The sequence below is a fragment of the Electrophorus electricus genome, chromosome 11 (assembly GCF_041902795.1).
Source record: "Electrophorus electricus isolate QZ-2024a chromosome 11, ASM4190279v1, whole genome shotgun sequence".
Lineage (NCBI taxonomy): Eukaryota > Metazoa > Chordata > Actinopteri > Gymnotiformes > Gymnotidae > Electrophorus > Electrophorus electricus.
Window position 1 is genome coordinate 12437501 of NC_137507.1, and position 17743 is coordinate 12455243.

A 17743-nucleotide genomic window follows, 5' to 3' on the forward strand; every position below is an offset into this window, starting at 1 on the left:
AGAGACAGTGATTCTTGAACAAAACACCAATTGCCTGTTCATTGCTATGAACCTTTGTAGTTTACAATTTAAATATACATGATATTGTACGAACAGAAATAGCAAACTCTGAATTGGCATAGATATTCTAAGATTGACATCTAAAAGAATCTTCTTAGGCTGTCAGCTTCAATGAATGTAGACTTTTCTAAAAGGTCACATCTGTCCAGCTGTTCACAGACAGCCACCTAATTTAATAGTGCTCAACATCCATGGCAGGTTCTGCCTGCACATAGAGCTCAGCAGGCAAGGCAGAAGGGGGCTACGCAAGGCCAGACGAGCCATTCCGAAGCGTTTGGTGCTTTGCTCAGGAGTCACCGCTTGCACAGCGCTCCAGCGTTTGTGCTCCCTGCCAATTATCTCTCCTGCAGTCTGTCAGATGCTACGATTAAAACTTCAAAGACCCCAGCAGGGTTTCCTCCGATTATGGTCAGGTCTTAGAGTAAACTGGCAAGATATGTGGAAGTCACCAGAGGGAGAGCAAGGAAAGGGACTGTCTATCGGCATTTTGGGTGGGTTTTTGAAAAGTAAAAGTTTTGGGAGAAAACTAAGCATCTCCACTTTTTAAATATCTGGGGTTAGCAGAAGGGGCAGATGGAAAAGAAGCAGGCTCCAGCTTTCTGCTCAAACACTCCACTCACTCATTCCGTCCTCTTTTTTTCCTGCTTCTCTTTTTCTTCCTCCTCCAACTGAAGTCTAGTGTACTCATTAATGGCTGAATGCTATTTCTCTCCCTGAACCTCCCCTATATGACTTCCCAGGTGCCCAGCTCAGTACACAGGCACCCCTCAGTTTACCCCGACACCAGGCAGGGGACTCCACTCACTTTCGCCGTGTTGCACGGACACATCCCTGTCGTGCAGGTAGTGACGACGTGAATGATTCGATGCCTTCCACCTCTGCACTCTCCCTCAATTATTATTATGCTTTAACATAATAATAATGGCAAATTACAAGGCCTGGTTAGGCGGCTGTGAACTGGATACTCCTCTTCAGGGTAGACTGAATGGGTCAGTCAACATGACTCACTTTAGGGTGTGAGGGAAAGGAGTCAGACACAAGGCAGGGAATATTATTTATTATACAACTTCCAGCAATATCAGTAAAAAAAATTGTTTGTGTGGGCCAAAATAGAGAATAGTTCTAACTGTAAATTTTCTTTACTTTCCCACTGTGATGAAAGATCACATGTTAAACTGCTCTCAACAACTATGAGTGTTCATTGTAATGAACCATCAGCAAGCTATTTTAGTCCTCCCACATAAAGACATAGTACGGAAGGCTTTCTTCTGAAAGCACTTGGATCTGAAGAACAAATACTTGGGAGTGCTTGATTTCCCAAGAACACCAGAACCCAGGAGATGCATTGTCATTGAAATGAAATCTTCCTTCTTGGTTCCATCAAACTTAAGCCATTTGCTTTTTTACAGGTAATTGCTTTTTTCAGGGGTTTGGGGGGGCGGGGATTGTTGGCTTTGTTTTTTTGGTTGGTTGGTTGGTTGGTTGTTGTTTTTTCACCCTTGCTTTCTCCCCTTCAAGCCCTGAGAATCATAGAAAGTAGTCAGATCACTTAGCTAGCTCTAGATTAGTGCAAGGCATAGGTGATCAGTTAGAGCCACAGTGATCTTAGCGTTGGTGTTTTGATTTATGCCATAATTCACGTGTTTTCTCTGTTATGTCCTGCTCGTCTTAGCTGCTGCTGGACGCTCAGGCCAATGTAGAGGGAGCACTGCAGGATGGAGCAGAGAACTATGCAGAGACACCCCTCCAGTTAGCCTCTGCTGCAGGTAGCATGCCCCACCACCGAGCCCACCTTTAGACAACATCAAAATGGAGGAGCTCTGCTTAGTGACTCAACATCAGTCCTCTTATGACACACTTTACAGACCTCTTATGGTCTATTTTTTTAATGGCTACAATTAGTTTCAAATGTCTTTGAGGCCACCCTCATTCAAGAAGGTGAATTTTGATTTAGTTATTTATTTGTTTATTTATTTGAGACTCATAAAGTCAACAAGTAATGCTATCCACAAATTTGCCCTGGTGAAAAATATATTGGCTTTATTATGGACCTATGCAATTAACACAGTAAATATTTAATATATTTATATCAGTATATCAGCCCGCAAGCTCTTAGTCAGATGGTGTGTTCTCAATGCAATGCTCACACCAAAATTTCCATTATCTGCCCTCATCACTTCTAAACAACAGCAAACATACAAAGAGTGTTATCCAGAAACTTCCTTTGGCATACTAAAAAGTGTGCCGATGTGCCTGGATGGAAAGGCTCAGTGTTGGGCGTGTATTTTGGAGGCTCATCACATTCCGAGCTCATCAAGCCCCCTTCCTCATGCACCATTTGCACTACTGCGAGTCAATTACCCCCAGTGCTCGAGTCTGCAGGCTTTTCACTGCTAATGCAGAAACACTTAGCTCCCCATTATTCTGTGTGGATGTGCACCAGACGAGCCACCGTTTCACATTAGCAAAACATCCAGTGGGAGGCTTCAGGAGGTTCACAGGGATGCTAAACTGAGCTCAGGGACCGGCAGAATCAGCTGCATGAATCTGGCAGCATGGATAGTCTTATCTAACTATTAGCATTGTTGCTGTACCAATAAACTCTTCTGACCCCTGACTTTAACAATAGCCTTTGAGCCTTTGAACCTTTCATCTTAACTTTAGCCTTTGAACATAACGGAACATAATAGTGTAGTTTTCAGGACGCAGCCTGAACCTGCAGTTAGTATTCAAAGGTTTTAATGGAAGCATCTCAGTGGCAATATAGGTATATTTAAGGTCAGAATGAATCAGTCAGTAGTCATGGCGATGGATTATTCTCCTTGGGCCTTCTGTGGGCAGATTTTGTAAATATGTACATTTACAAAATGTGATGTAAAATATCTTACATTTCTTACATTTCTTTTAGAAAGAAGTGTACACTCTGCAAACAAAAAGATACATATATCCCAAAAACATGAAACAAGTGCTGGATGAAGACTTGCAACATTTTGTCCAACATAAAACCTTTTTTTTTGCATTACTCACACTTGCATTACTCACACATATATGTAACGAAAGGCTATTGAACTAATGTCCAGATGCATCCACACCAGTGTCTTGGGCTCCTTGTCTGGGCTTCTGGCTTCTGAATGATATGTACTGTACATGCAAGATAGGAGAAATAATGAAGAGAGGAAAATTGTCTTGCTTTTAGTGGAAATCAAAACTGCCACTACAGTCTCTTGTCACATACAAAAACTATTTAGTTGAATTTGCTTTTTTAATTGAATTACTTTGTTTAATTGTATTTTACAAGTCAATTACTGTTGGTTTTAGATTTTGTCTAAAAATTTATTTTGAGCTTTTATCTTTAGAAATGTAAAAGAAATGCTATTTTCATTAAACTGAGTAAATTTAGAAATGATTACAGATAAAAATATTGTTTCTTGTTATTGGATGTTTGCAGGCAATTTTGAGCTGGTCAGCCTGCTTTTGGAGAGGGGAGCAGACCCCCTGATTGGCACCACATACCGCAACGGTATTACATCTGCACCCTTAGGGGATCTGAACTCATACAGCCTTGCTGCAGCACATGGACACAGGTAAAATGTGTGCACACTGATAGGCCATACCTAAGCACACATACAAGCATATGGGCTACACCTACATAAACCTGTACACAAACAGGTTACACCTACATTCATGCAAACATACAGGCTACACCTACACAGATGCACACATACATGCTACACCTACACAAACATGCACACATACAGGCTACACCTACACACAGATGCACACATATATGCTACACCTATACTCTCATGCATACATACAGGCTATATCTACACAGATGCACACATACAGAATCCAGCTACATATACATGCACACATATAGCCTACATCTACACAGGCATGCACATGCAGAAGCTACGTCTGCATACTGATACACACATACAGGCTACACCTACACAGACATACACAAGCATGCAAACAGCTACAGCTACATGCTTATGCACACACCTACACATGCATTTATGCTACCAGTGCAACAGTGTACAGTGTATTTCAGAGAGCAACCACCATTTTATTTTTCAATAAAGTCAGATTTTATCTCTTTCAACAGTTTTTCTGCTGTTTACCATAATTGTCAAAGTCCCATTCCAGAAATCTGAACTTCTGACCTGACGTTGTTGCCAGATATAAAAGACCAGCTGGTGTTTTTCTCTGGAGGAAACTGTATGAAATGCACCTCCATAACTTCAGCACTATCATTCCTCATGGCAGGGGAACTGTACACCACAAGTGTTGGCTGCCCACATGTTCACTCACGCTCATACTCAGCACTGCATAATGAGCGCTTATTGAAATTCACAGTGTATGCATTCTGACTGAGAATCCAGTGCATTAGGCAGCCAGTTCCCTCAGTGCTGCAATATTAAGGCAATCCGTTATGGAGGCAGGCAGGATTGGAGAAGCATTGCAGTTTGAACCAGACTTGCAAAAGCTGCTTCGTTGCTCCTCCAGCCCCTGAGACATTGGATTGTAGCTTGCACAAATCAAGCCAGTCATTCTCCAAGTGTACTCAGTCTTGAGTTATAATGAATTTACACTCCCTAATACCCATGCCCAAGAGCAAGGGGCAGTAATATGTGGAAAAATTATTTTCATGCATTGATAAATGAGAGTAATAAATATCAAAGCACTTGGGGTGTTTTAAGAATACATGCTATATTTGAAACAATTCCAAGCTCTGACTCATCTTTGTGTTGGCACAAATACAGGGCCGGTGTTATGTTAACAATCTTTAAATCGATAGCTGAACAAAATAGAGGAAGTTATGAAATACTTTGAATGCACACAAATAATGGCACATCACTGTGCCATTAACTAAATGGCTCTTAGAAGTCAGTGCTAATAGATTAATCATTTGCATTGTCCAAAATTGCATTTCAACGCCATGTGGCATTACTGCTGTCAATACTGTGTGTTTGAGGCTGGCTGAGCTATCGGTAGCTTCATAAGCAGTTGAGCGCTTGAATGTGAAAAATTAATTAATTAATTAGTTAATTAATGTGCTCTTCCAGGAATGTGTTCCGGAGACTTCTCTCCCAGGTGGATAAGGACAAGGCTGATGTGCTCTCTCTTGAGGAAATCCTGGCGGAGGGCTCAGAGGCCGGAGCAGAGAAGCGAGCGTCCCACTTGGAGGGCACCCTGCGGACAGGCAAGGCCAAACTGAGGGCCCTACGAGAGGCCATGTACCACAGCGCCGAGCACGGCCATGTGGACATTACCATAGACATCCGCAGCCTGGGTTAGTAGTCACACTGCACGCCTGCCGTCCACACTAGGGGGGCTTTTAGCACTGACTCCTTCCCACATCCACAGACATCCACTGCCTGGCTCAGCACAGTCACTGCATGGGCTAGCACTGACACACTGCAGCCAGCTATGGCTAGGGTTGGCTTAGACTATTACGCTGGAGGCACAGAGCAATAAGCAGCACGGATTGGCTGACGGTTGGACTGGTGGTGTGCACAGGTGTACCGTGGACTCTGCACACATGGCTGGAGTCTCTGCGGACATGTTTCGTTCAGCAGCGGAGGCCACTGATTCAAGGCCTACTGAAGGACTTCAGTTGCATCCAGGAGGAGGAGTACACAGAGGAGCTCATCACACATGGCCTGCCGCTTATGTTCCAGATCCTCCGAGCCAGCAAGGTTCGCCCTCCTCCCACCATCCTCGAACATGCGCCTTACTAGCTAGCTTTAAGAAATGTTTTCACATGATAGCCATCATGAGTCAGTACAACTTGTGCATTAATTAATAACCAAATTAAATATTCCTTTCCTATTTAAAAGCCAAATACATAGGATTTATGAAAATATTTGGCTTCATTTAGGCAGGCAGTAAAAGCTTGGAAATGTTTGATGTCATATATCTTTGAAGACATGCTGTTTTACATCTGTGCAAAACTTTGTGTGCATGTGTGGGTGTATTTTTGTTTGTGTTTATAATCTGCAGAATGAAGTAATCAGCCAGCAGTTAGCTGTAATATTTACCCAGTGCTATGGGCCTTTTCCAATCCCCAAGCTGACAGAGATCAAAAAGAAGCAGACTTCCCGCCTGGGTAAGTATAAATCTATCTCCAGAAAACTCTAATGCAGAGCTTTGCTTGTATCATTTACAACTACCTTGAGTTCTGTGCAACAGTAAGTTTGGGGCTCATACATCTGTGGGTTTCCCATAGGATGATGCAGTCATGAGTGCTTTTGTGTATTTTAACTGTCAAATATTAACAATAAACAGTGAAATATAAACAATAAAAAATTAAAAATTAAACAAAAGAGTGAAGACATTTTTTGGTACGTGGGAGTGGCTCAAACCACAGTATTTTCATCATCTGAGATAGAAGCATGAAGTGCAATAAAAAGCATTTTCTGTTCAGTTGAATTATCACTGACTGTGCTTTGGAGGAACGATACTGCCATCAATTGATCAAATAAGGTATTACTTATTAGAGCTGGAGACGCTACGTTCACATATTAAGTCTAATGACCTCATATTAATCTCGGTCTTGTCATGCATTTTTGCTCATCTTAACTTGTGTCTTGTACAGTGTGTTGAACACTGTATTCTTGAACTTTTTCCAAGACCATAGAACATCAGATCCAAGGACAAAATAATATATTATGTTTTTATTCAGAATTGTGGAATTAAAGAATTAAGTTATTGTTCCTTGGATAACTTGATGTAAAGGCAATATTCCAAAGTGACAATACACAATAAATGTTTATGTTGTTAGGAAAGAAAAACTGTAAGATTTATGTTTAATATATTATTTAAACATTAAAATTGAGATATTTCTAAAAAGTCTAAAAGTCAAAGCCAGTTCATAGCTGGAATTTGAACTGAGATTCATGGTCTTGAAGTGACCTCACATTGTTCTGGTATCTGTTGTGTCTCATTCTCGCCCCCTATTGATCGTGGTCTTGACTCAGTCTCCTTAAGTGGTCACAAACACAACTCTAAATACACCTTGCTCACTGACTAGCTTGTGCTTTTCTCCACCTTCAGGGCAGTGAAATTGATGAAATTACTACTGAACCTGGAATTTCAATCTGTTATCTCTTGTGCTCCTTCAGATCCACACTTTCTGAATAATAAAGAGATGTCTGATGTGACATTTCTGGTGGAAGCAAAACCCTTTTATGCTCACAAAGTGCTGCTCTTCACAGCCTCATCCAGGTAAGATGGATACATGGTTAAAGGTTGCATGTACCACTTAACCAAAATTAATGATTTATTTACTAAATGCTAAACAAATAATTATTTACATATATTTAATCAATAAAGAGACTGATAAAAAAGTAAGTGCCCTGTCTCAGCAATAATGTTTGTTTTAAAGAATCTACGGTCTTTCCCTTTACCCCCTAGGTTTAAGTCTCTACTTTCCAACAGACCTGCTGCTGAGAACACTTGCATCGAAATCAGTCATGTCAAGTACAATATCTTTCAGGTTGGAGTGTTTTGGGGCTTTAGACATACACATACATGCATGCAGGAAAGTGGTAATGCATTATGTGAAGTTTTCTAGGTGTGTGGCATGTTGTGTACTAAGTGTGTGGTGTGTTTCAGCTGGTAATGCAGTACCTGTACTGTGGAGGAACTGAGTCTCTGCACATCAGAAACACTGAGGTCATGGAGGTATTGCAGCAGTGTCTCACTTTCTCACTTCTCTCTTCTCCAGTCTCTTCATCCTCTGGTTCATTCCCTATATAGCTACTGAAATGTCTTATATATGTTGTGTCTAGCTGACTCTAAAGTTATGCCAGCTAAGCGTTATAAGTGTCTGTCCACTGTATCCAGCATGTGTCTCATAAAGATGTTTTACTTTAACTGGGATGTGCAAAGACACATATCAAAGTGTAACCATAATGGAAGGGCAAAAGTACTCTGTATTAAAATAAACACATGCATTTTCCCTCTACTTCCACATGGTGGCTGCTCCACTATAAATATTGCTCAAGGGGCCTTTTTTATCCTCGTCAGTTCATTTTCATTCTTACTGACCATTTCTTTTGTGGTATGTAAAGTCTGATAATTTCTCCCCTGTTTCCTTCTCTTCCATAGCTCCTGTCTGCAGCAAAGTTCTTCCAGCTTGAGGCCCTCCAACGACACTGTGAGATCATCTGCTCCAAGAACATTACTATAGACACATGTGTGGACATTTATAAACATGCCAAGGTAACACAGCATATCTGTCTACATACAGTGCTGGGTGTAGACACCCCTGCTGCAGTACATATCTAATAGCTCCATTGCTGGTTCTGACTATAACCCATAGTCATCCTAGCTATGGGTTATGGACAGATGAGGAGTTTGATTATTTTGTATGCACTCAGGATGATGAAAAGGTTTAGCACAAAAAGGCAAATTGCCCACGGCTTGTTGTAAGATCAGTTTAGTCTAAATAAGTTGTTTTTAAATGAAATTGCGCTCAGCATAAACAGAAACATATTTACAGTATAATGGCTTTTTAATTTTTTTTTTACTTAACAATAACAATAAACTTAACAATAACTGCATCTAATAAATAACAATTTAATGTTTATCTAATAGGTAGTTGTTCAATGATTATTTGTTTTATGCTCATTGTGAGCGAGTCAGAGTTGGAATAGAGAACTTCCAAGCATCTGAGTGCTTCTGAGTGGCATGAATTTTTTTTCATTTATTAATGCTTGCAAAATTATTAACAATTGAATTTCGTTGTTTATTAGCACCATTAATTCTAAGGTGTTACTAAGAGTTTCTGCTTTAAACATTTAATGAGTATCAGATCGGTAATCAGATTAAATTTAGCAGACTAATTTGGGAGTTTGATTCGTATGATTTGATTCCTTTTCAGTTCCTGGGGGCCAGCGAGCTCTCTGCCTTCATTGAGGGTTACTTCCTGAAGAACTTGGTGCTCCTGATCGAGCTTGAGAACTTTAAGCAGCTTCTGTATGAGCAGCACGCCGACAGCCCTGGCCCAGGCCCCTCTTCTGACATCCTCCATGACCTGGAGCGCACTCTAGCCGCACGCATCCACTCCATCCACCTCTCGTCCTCCAAGGGCTCTGTTGTCTAATACCACGCGTCTAAGGTTTATACCCACTGGGATCTGCTGTACGGCCATGGACTCCGCGTGGGCCCCTTTTTGTGTCACAGTTCAGGGGGGGTTTTGATAGCAGTTTGATACCTGCCGAGCCGTGGGCAAGTGGGACATGCGTTGGCCCACTCATATTGTTCTCCTTTCCCAAGCCAATGTCTGTGTACTGTTACTGCAAGGTTAACCTGCTGTTACCCCATGCCATTTCAAGGGCTGCATCGTATGTCTTTCTCCTAACATCCTCAGCATCACAGCATCCTGGCAAGGTAACCCCTCCCAAACAGTACAAACACCAAGGTTTTGGCATTCCCACCCCAGTCATGCTCTTGAGCAGGTCTTGCGGACAATGCAGTCTGTTCCAGATGCAAGAGCCCGTGCTACCTGTTCTTTGAACAGGGTTTTAGTAGCTATTTCTAGCACATCAAAATACTTTAATTTCTATTTCCTCTACCATTTATATAAAGCATTTATTAGCCTGGTCATCTGATTTCTATCTATTTGCCCAGTCTTAAATGTATATGGAACCAGATGAGCGAGTGTTGTTAGGTAGGTAATACCCAATATCCTCTATGGCTCCTTCCACCATTCACATCCCAGGTGTATACAGCTTCTCGAAAAATGCTCTAGTCATAGATGCGTAATGGTCAAAACATTATGCTATTATTTTTGTGGTGTTCAGCAATTATATTGAATATATTATTTAAATAATGTGTATGGTTTTACATTGTTTGTAGCAATGAATAATGAGTAGTTGCCAAACTTCAAACTATGTGAAAACAATTTTCACAGCAAATTATAGTGTGTATTTTGTACAATAAAATATGTCTCATTTGGCATCTAATCACATTTAATGGTGATTTTGATCTGTAGTTGATAAGTGAACTGTCTTACTGGATTGGCTAACTGTGCTCTCCTAGGCAACCAATTATTTGCTATCTTGTGGGAGATCAAGTCCTCAATGTCCCAGTTATAGCCCAAAACTTTTAATGACCCATGAAACTACCACTGTGCGTAGTACACTGAAAACTGAGCAGCTGATCCTTGCCTTGAGGGTTGTGTAAAATCAGCATTCTCTGTCAATAATCTGCATGGGCCCTTTGCAGCCTACGTATGACTTTTGTAATAAAACACAGAAAGGGAAAAAAGCAGTGCTCTTCACCTTCACAATGACCTGATTTAGGGATAGAGTGCTCTACTTGCATTCCAAACTGTGGGCACAAAGTTCATGCCAGTGTGGAACTCACCAAGAAGGGATCTACTGTGCAAGACATGGCAGCAAATCTGTCTAATAGTGTTTACAAGAAGATGATGCCAATACACTGGTCGCCACCACTATGACCAAATGTATATATTCCAGATCACTATCTTCCCCTCTGCTTATATGTGATGCCAGCATTACAAGTATTGCTGTTTAAATTGTGCAGTTCTGTTACTACAAACAAGCATGTTCTGTGTTGTTTTGGTTTTCATTTGTTTTTATTTTCTATAAGTATGTCTATAATGTTTGGGATGTATGTTTGTATAAAACTGTCCTGGGAGTGTAATATCTGTGTGTGTGTGTGTGTGTGTGTGTGTGTGTGTGTGTGTGTGTGTGTGTGTGTGTGTGTGTGTGTATGTGCGTGTGTGTGTGTGTGTGTGTGTGTGTGTGTGTGTGTGTGTGTGTGTGTGTGTGTGTGTTTGTGTTTGTCCAGGGCTAAACCCAAAGTAACTGATGTTTAAGAGAAATAACAGTTCATCCAAAGAACATCTGAAGTTACTGTTAGCATCAGAAAACGCTTACCACCACCACCCGCTTGTCCATTTTAAAGTCAGTCATTTTGATAAATTGCACCCGTGATGGCAATCCACAAAGAATTTGCTTATAGCATCTATCATATATTTTCTACAGAGTACACATACTAATATACAAATTTATAACTAAGGCTAAGTATGCGATGTACTGAAAGAGTCATTGAAGAATCGTTTTATGGTTCACATTTTGTATTGGGAGTTGTGCAGAATGGAATGTTTAATTAGATGACAAGGATGGTTTATCTTCCTGTTTCTAAAGTGTAATAACAGATTTTAAAGCAGAGGTTATTCATATGTAGCTAACAATAGAATGATCATGATGCAAATAATTTCAAACTGTGAAGACAATTTTATTTGAAATCATGGTATGGTAGCTTTATTTTCTTACAGTATATGTTTTGTTTTGTTACACTCCACTCAGCTATTTTGTGTAGCTAAGACAAAGATAATCTTTTTTTTTTTTTCTTCAAATGTTCACACTTGCCTGTCGGATGTCATTGCTTCAAGTCCTTCCACATGTGTGCGTTCCAAAACTGAAGTGGAACATTTGCAGCTGAGTCAAGTCCATGCCAGTGTGTTTTTAACCAATAGATTGCTTAAGGAGCCCATGGTGTAACTCCTTTACAAAACCCTCTGTTGACTTTTTTTCATTACACCTGTAAAGCCCACAGAACTGCTAGAACTGAATTGTGAAAGCAATATGACACATTTAGGCAACTGTTAAAGATGCAATCTTTGTATTCTACTGCATATATTTCACAAGTGGTGGATACTGGGAAGGGTTGTCTGTGTAGGTCTTTGTTAATTAGTAAAGTAGTCCTGTAGTTCAATACTACCTGAATTAAGAATTCACTAAGGACCAATAAAAACTAGAGGCCATTGTGTTGTAAATGGATCCTTAAAGGCACCTTCTTCAGAGTATAAAAAGAAAAGAAAAAAAAGACTCGCTCAGTGTGTCTTGGCTTTGACTTTATCTGCTTTGGCTGCTACTAAGACATGCTTACAGACAACTCAACTCCAGTCCGTGATTTCCTTTGATGTCTTTATTAGACAAAATTTGCATGCTTTGGTGGAATCTAATTTTGGGGGAATTTGTTTGCTATCTTTATTTCACTTGATTGTAACACTGTACATTGTACAAAAGATGCATATATAGAAATATATTAAACCTAGTGTAAATATAAGGGATGTTGTTGACTTTACCAATGAAAAAACGAATGTCACACTTGTGCTACAGTGCAATTGTTCAATGACATGCATTTGTGTACAGCCAATAAAACAATGATAATTTAAGCATCATTGAATTGTTATTTTGTTTTGCTTAAGAAAGCCAAATAGAGGCAAAGATGTTGTAGCTGAAATGAAATATTTATCACTTCAGCAACCCCTAAGCTTGAGAGAGTTTCATTCTACTTAACAGCGAAGAAAATAAGTAAAATAAGTCTACAGAAGGAAAACATCTATTAGGCTATGACCTCTAGGGTCATATTATCACTGCCTTTAAGAGCTGTGTCCCCTCCTCTATGTTAATGTATTCTAGATCCTGGTAATGTGTATACCAAAGTCTGCCATTTTGTTGTTTGTTTCTTTTCCTTTTTCTCTGGACTAGCTAACATATTTTAAAGTTACTTTTATATTCTTTGCATTGTATCAATCATTAATCTTTATGGACAGTAGTCACCAATGTTAGTCTGTGAGCCTATAGCATTTTGGTAGTGAATCTCACCAGAGTTTTCATAGTTGAAATGATTCATTTAGTCTTAGATTCCATCACCCTGACAACTATGAGAGAAACCGCACCAATACTCATAAGCTGTAACAAAAGAATTACAAATAAAAGAATAAAATGAAACTCTCACTCTACAACATAAAATAGACCAAAAAAACACCTTCTAAGTAAATATACACAGAAGTGGTAATATATTTTGCATTTTACCACTGTGTGAACATTAGTTGAAGGACTAACGCAGCCAAGCTCTTAGCCTCCTAGAGCTGTGGAATGTTAGCCGCACTAAAACTGCAAACAAAGGCTGCAGAAGAGACAATAGGTTGCTGCAGGGATATAGATGGGTAGCCAAGCCCGTGTTTCCACTATTACACAAATCACTGCCTAAGACAGCAATAGCAAAACAAAAAAAAAAGGCAACACTTGAATCCAACTGCAACAGCAAAGGGTATTTGGACAGATTTTCATTCTATTCAAGTAAAAGCAAAAGTTTCAAAGAAGAATACTGTTCTGATTTGCAAACACTAATTTGTGAGTTACACAAAGGGAAGATATCTGAGGGAGTTGTCCAAGGTGGAGAGGTTCCTCTCGCTCCACAAATGGAGGCATGTGGTAGACCCTGGATTGACCATCGTCAGAGCAGGTGGCTGGCAGTGGGCGGCAGTACATGGTCCACAGGCCTGGAGTGAAGCCCCGTGTTAGGGAGTCAGCCAGCCTCAGCCGCAGGTTGCAACTGGAGCACACGATGTGGTTGGGGCAGCACAGCTGGACAGGTGGTTGCCTGTGGTGCTGGAGAGGGATGAGACCGATGGGGTTGGCTGGGGGAGGGGCTGGAGGTGGGGCCAGAGCAGGACGCACTGAAGGCCCAAGACAGCTCAGGCGCTCCAAGGCTCTGCATACTCTTGCTAGCTCCCGCTGGTGCTGCAGGCCCAACACATGCAGCCTCCGGCACAGATGCACACTCTCGTGCCATACAGCATTGGTCAACCAGCGCTCTTGGGAACATAGAAGATTATAATTACAGCATCATTAGGAACTTTCATCATGACATTCATCGCAATGATAGTTTTTACACTGCATTATCAAGAGGTGCTAGAACTTAAACTAATTAAACCTCTATGGCTAGATAAATATGTGCATATGTGCTTTTTATTTTGTTATTAATGCTTTATGTTTCATTGCATTTGGCACTGGTGCTGAATTAGACTCTCTCTAGTGGAATTACTGATGCTTAGGTATGGCTACTATATCTACTGGTTGATAATGACTTTGTAAATCAACATATTTTTACCTAGGGCATGGCAGTGTGGTTTATCAGTTTTAATTTGTAAAAGTACCATTGTCATGTCTGCTATTCCATGCAAACAGAGCTGTAAAATCAGGCATACTCGGTATAGGTGAGTTTAAGATAGATTTTCCAGAGTAAACCTCTTCATAAGTTCTTTTGTGATCCAAACCTCACAATCTATTTTAAACCCAGCTCAAATCCTAGATCAGAATCCACTGTCCTTCCTTTGCAAATAATCACAAAAATAGTTACAGAACAATGCATATATACAATTCGTTTCTTCATTTTAAGAAAGTTTGACATACATCTCAGAAATGCAAATGCTGGAATCACATTTAAGGTGATTTTTAGGAAGCTGATTTTTTCAGTTCACTGAAAAACCACTCAGAGAACATTTGGAGTATTTCAAAGTTCATACTGGAGCTGTATTACCAAATATCACCTAAACAGAACAGTATTTAAAAAAAACTGGATTGTTAAAGACACCTGCTTATGTGATATTACTTACTTCCAAATGAAACAGTTCTTCTACTTTGCGATTAAGCCAGCTGTTTAAAAGTAATAAAAATTCCTTGCTAGGAGTCTGGCTACGTACACACTGGTTAATAGTTTCCCAGAGTTCTGGCTAGACTGAACACATTCTCCTCTTCCTTTTACAATACAACTGGAAGTCTTCCATGAGTTGTCACCAAGGGGAGCTAGAGTAGTCATCATGCCATAAATTTTTGCAGGGGCAGTAACCTATCATGATCTCAGGAGGAGGGGAGGGGGACCCCAGTCTTTTGCCTCATACTATTTGGTAATGCTTGCGATTCTTGCCCATAATAGCTATCCACTATATTCCTCCCAGGTTAAACACAAACTACTTTTCATTTTGTTCCATAGTGGGAATGTGGTCACTGGCCTTTGTCTGGCCATTGCATTTCATCCTCACCTTGTATTTCTTCTTTTATTTGTAATCCTAAACTTCACTGTTGGGTTGCCATCCAAAGCCATCCATTATCAGAAACTATTAGAAAAAACAAAGGTCTTTCTTAAGGGGGCTCATTTCACTTCATAAAGACATTTAAAGGTTTAAGCCAGGCTGTAGCTATTAATAAAACCTGGAACACAGACCTAAAGGTTTCTATTAACTGGTACACAGCAGGAGAAATATCACCCAATCATCATATAACCCTAGTCATGATATCTACTTGATATGAAACACCCCAAAGACTTGAATTTTAACTCTGTCACTCACTTTTTTATTCATATTTAGCAGAAATTCTCCACAAGGGGCTTGCTACTGGTACTTTAGTAACTCTAGTAACACTCTAGTAATTTGCAGTCACAAATAAATATTTACTGCATTATATTAAGCTATAGGACCTAATCAACCCTTAAATAAGTAGCAAACCCTTTGTAGTACCGAAACCCTTGCAGTATCAAAAACAAAAGTCTTCATATCTACATCGGAAACTCAAGGAGTCTAGCATATAAGGACATAAAGGTATCTGCTCGACTGGCAACAAAAGGCATGTTGAAATCTTAAATTTTCAATTTTGTAATTACAATATGCTTGTTCACACCTGAAAAAATTCAGCAACAGAGTACTATATCATTGACACTGTGTGCTTATTTTATAGCTGATATCAATTTTAAATTTATCCATATATTTTTTAAATGACAAGATATGTGTATTATTGAAGCTTGGTCACCTTCTTCTGGCTATGTCTTATCTGCCCCAAACCCAGAAGGTATATTATATTGCCAAAGGTATGTGGAAAACTGACCATTACACCTGTACAAGATAATTAGATATGCCAAAACTATGGACATTATTATAGAATTGCTCCCCACATTTGTGGCTATTACAGGCTCTACTCTTCAGGGAAGACTTTCCACAAGACTTTGGAGTATGTCTATGGGAATTATGAGTCCCTTCAGACAAAAGAATATTTGTGAGGTCAGGCACAGGGATGGACGAGAAGGCCTGTCTTACAATCCATGCTCCAATTCAAGGTGTACATTTGGGTTGAAGTCAGGGCTCTGTGCAGACCACCAGAGTTGCTCGACACCAAGCTCATCAAATTGACGTAATAAAAAGAGTGTTAACAGGAAAAAGAGGTTTAAACACTTAATTAAAAATATTAATAACATAAAACATAAGGATCATAGAGATTTCCTTAAAAAAGGTTCTGTGTACAGAGCAAGGGCCTCTGCAGAGGCCTCTGCAGGCTTCAGCAAAGGATTCTTTGTAAGCCCCTGCAGACCTCTGTTTAAGGCAGATCATCCCTCCACCAAGTATAGGATGGTACAGAAAACAACCTTATATTGAAGATGGAAGAGTCATTAAAAAATTCTCTTGGAATCCAATGGTACAAAGCTCCAAGTGGTTTAGGTACTGAATATCAATTTGCATAAGGTAAATAATGGATAAGTTGGACATAACGGTGGAAATTGTAACGAGCAATATGTAAAAAAAAAAAATTATATAATTGCCCTTGAGAAAGTGTATAAAAATTAAAACTCTTGTGTACCTCTCAGACTTTTTCTGGAGGATGCCTCAAATACATATTACCCTTAACATGCAATAAAGGACTAGACCAGCTATTCTCTTCAACTAATTTTGTAATCTGCATGTTTTGTTTTGTTTTTGTTTGCTTGTTTGTTTGTTTGGGGGTTTTTTTTAATTAACAACTTTAAAACCAGCAAACTGGGAACTTAGGAACAACAAAACCGTGTCTTTGCTTTGTGCACAGGGACACAGTCATGCCATTGAAGAATGTTTTAACTGCTTCAGAGTCAATTGGTGACATGCTTTTATTACTTCAGCACTTGCTACTGACCAGGGCAAATATCGCAGGGCAGACATTTCACAAACTGTGACAAAGTTAGCATTATATTACATTGCCACATTTAAAGACCAATCTTTGTCTATGCATGGCTATGTGTATGATTTTAAACATTAAAGCAATGGGTATGGCTCAAACACCTGAACTCAATAATTAGGATGTCTGCATACTTAGGGTCATATAATGTACTTTCTTAGATATTACAGGAATGTCTAACAATTTAACTTTTTTAACACAAAGTTAACTTTTTTCGCTTCAAATATCATATGTACTGATATACCTTGCTCTCCTAAAATAATGTTAAATGACGATATCTAGACGAACCTTGCTGTTAATCAAAAATGGATTTGCCTATCATCGTATGCACCTAAGGTATGTTAGCCTGTAGGACAAGGGACAGAATAGAACTTTCTGTTGTCATAATTACTGGCTAAACAGAAGACAGCTAACATCTAGTATAACACTCTTTAGGCTGTTAAAAATAGCCAGGAATTTCTGAAATGATCTTTTAATTTTTTGTTTGGAAGTTCTAGTTTTGTTTATGCTTTTAAACATTTTAAATGCTACAATTTAAGAAAATCCTATATAGATTCAACAGGGCCATTCGGGATTTACATTGATCAGCCATAATATTAAAACCTCCTGCCAAATACTGTGTAGATCCCCCTCATGCTGCCAAAACAGTTCTGACCCATCAAGGCATAGATTCCAGAAGACCTTTGAAGAGGTCATGTGGTACATGGATTCCACAAGACCTCTGAAAGTGTTCTGTGGTATCTGGCACCAAGACGCTAGTAGCAGATCCTTTAAGTCCAGTAAGTTGCAAGGTCGAAAGAGGCCACTGCCTCTTTACCGGTTGCCATAAACAGGAGTACATGGTCTGCAGCAATGATTAGGTACATGCTACATAT

At 39.7% G+C, this 17743-nt stretch overlaps 1 protein-coding gene across 2 annotated transcripts in view; it reads left to right on the forward strand.

Annotated features, from left to right (window-relative positions):
* btbd11a (BTB (POZ) domain containing 11a) overlaps nt 1–12277 on the forward strand; it is a 109750-nt gene extending 97473 nt beyond the window's left edge. The window contains exons 7-17 of one of the 2 annotated variants that reach the window (XM_027002218.3): nt 801–902; nt 1733–1826; nt 3509–3644; nt 5130–5356; nt 5584–5762; nt 6067–6172; nt 7188–7290; nt 7480–7561; nt 7681–7749; nt 8176–8289; nt 8951–12277. In XM_027002218.3, the coding sequence (XP_026858019.1) occupies nt 801–902; nt 1733–1826; nt 3509–3644; nt 5130–5356; nt 5584–5762; nt 6067–6172; nt 7188–7290; nt 7480–7561; nt 7681–7749; nt 8176–8289; nt 8951–9172 (1434 nt within the window). In that variant the 3' untranslated portion in view covers nt 9173–12277. The remainder of the gene's footprint in view (nt 1–800; nt 903–1732; nt 1827–3508; nt 3645–5129; nt 5357–5583; nt 5763–6066; nt 6173–7187; nt 7291–7479; nt 7562–7680; nt 7750–8175; nt 8290–8950) is intronic. The other variant, XM_027002219.3, reaches the window with a different exon arrangement.
* The last annotated feature ends 5466 nt before the right edge of the window (nt 12278–17743 follow it).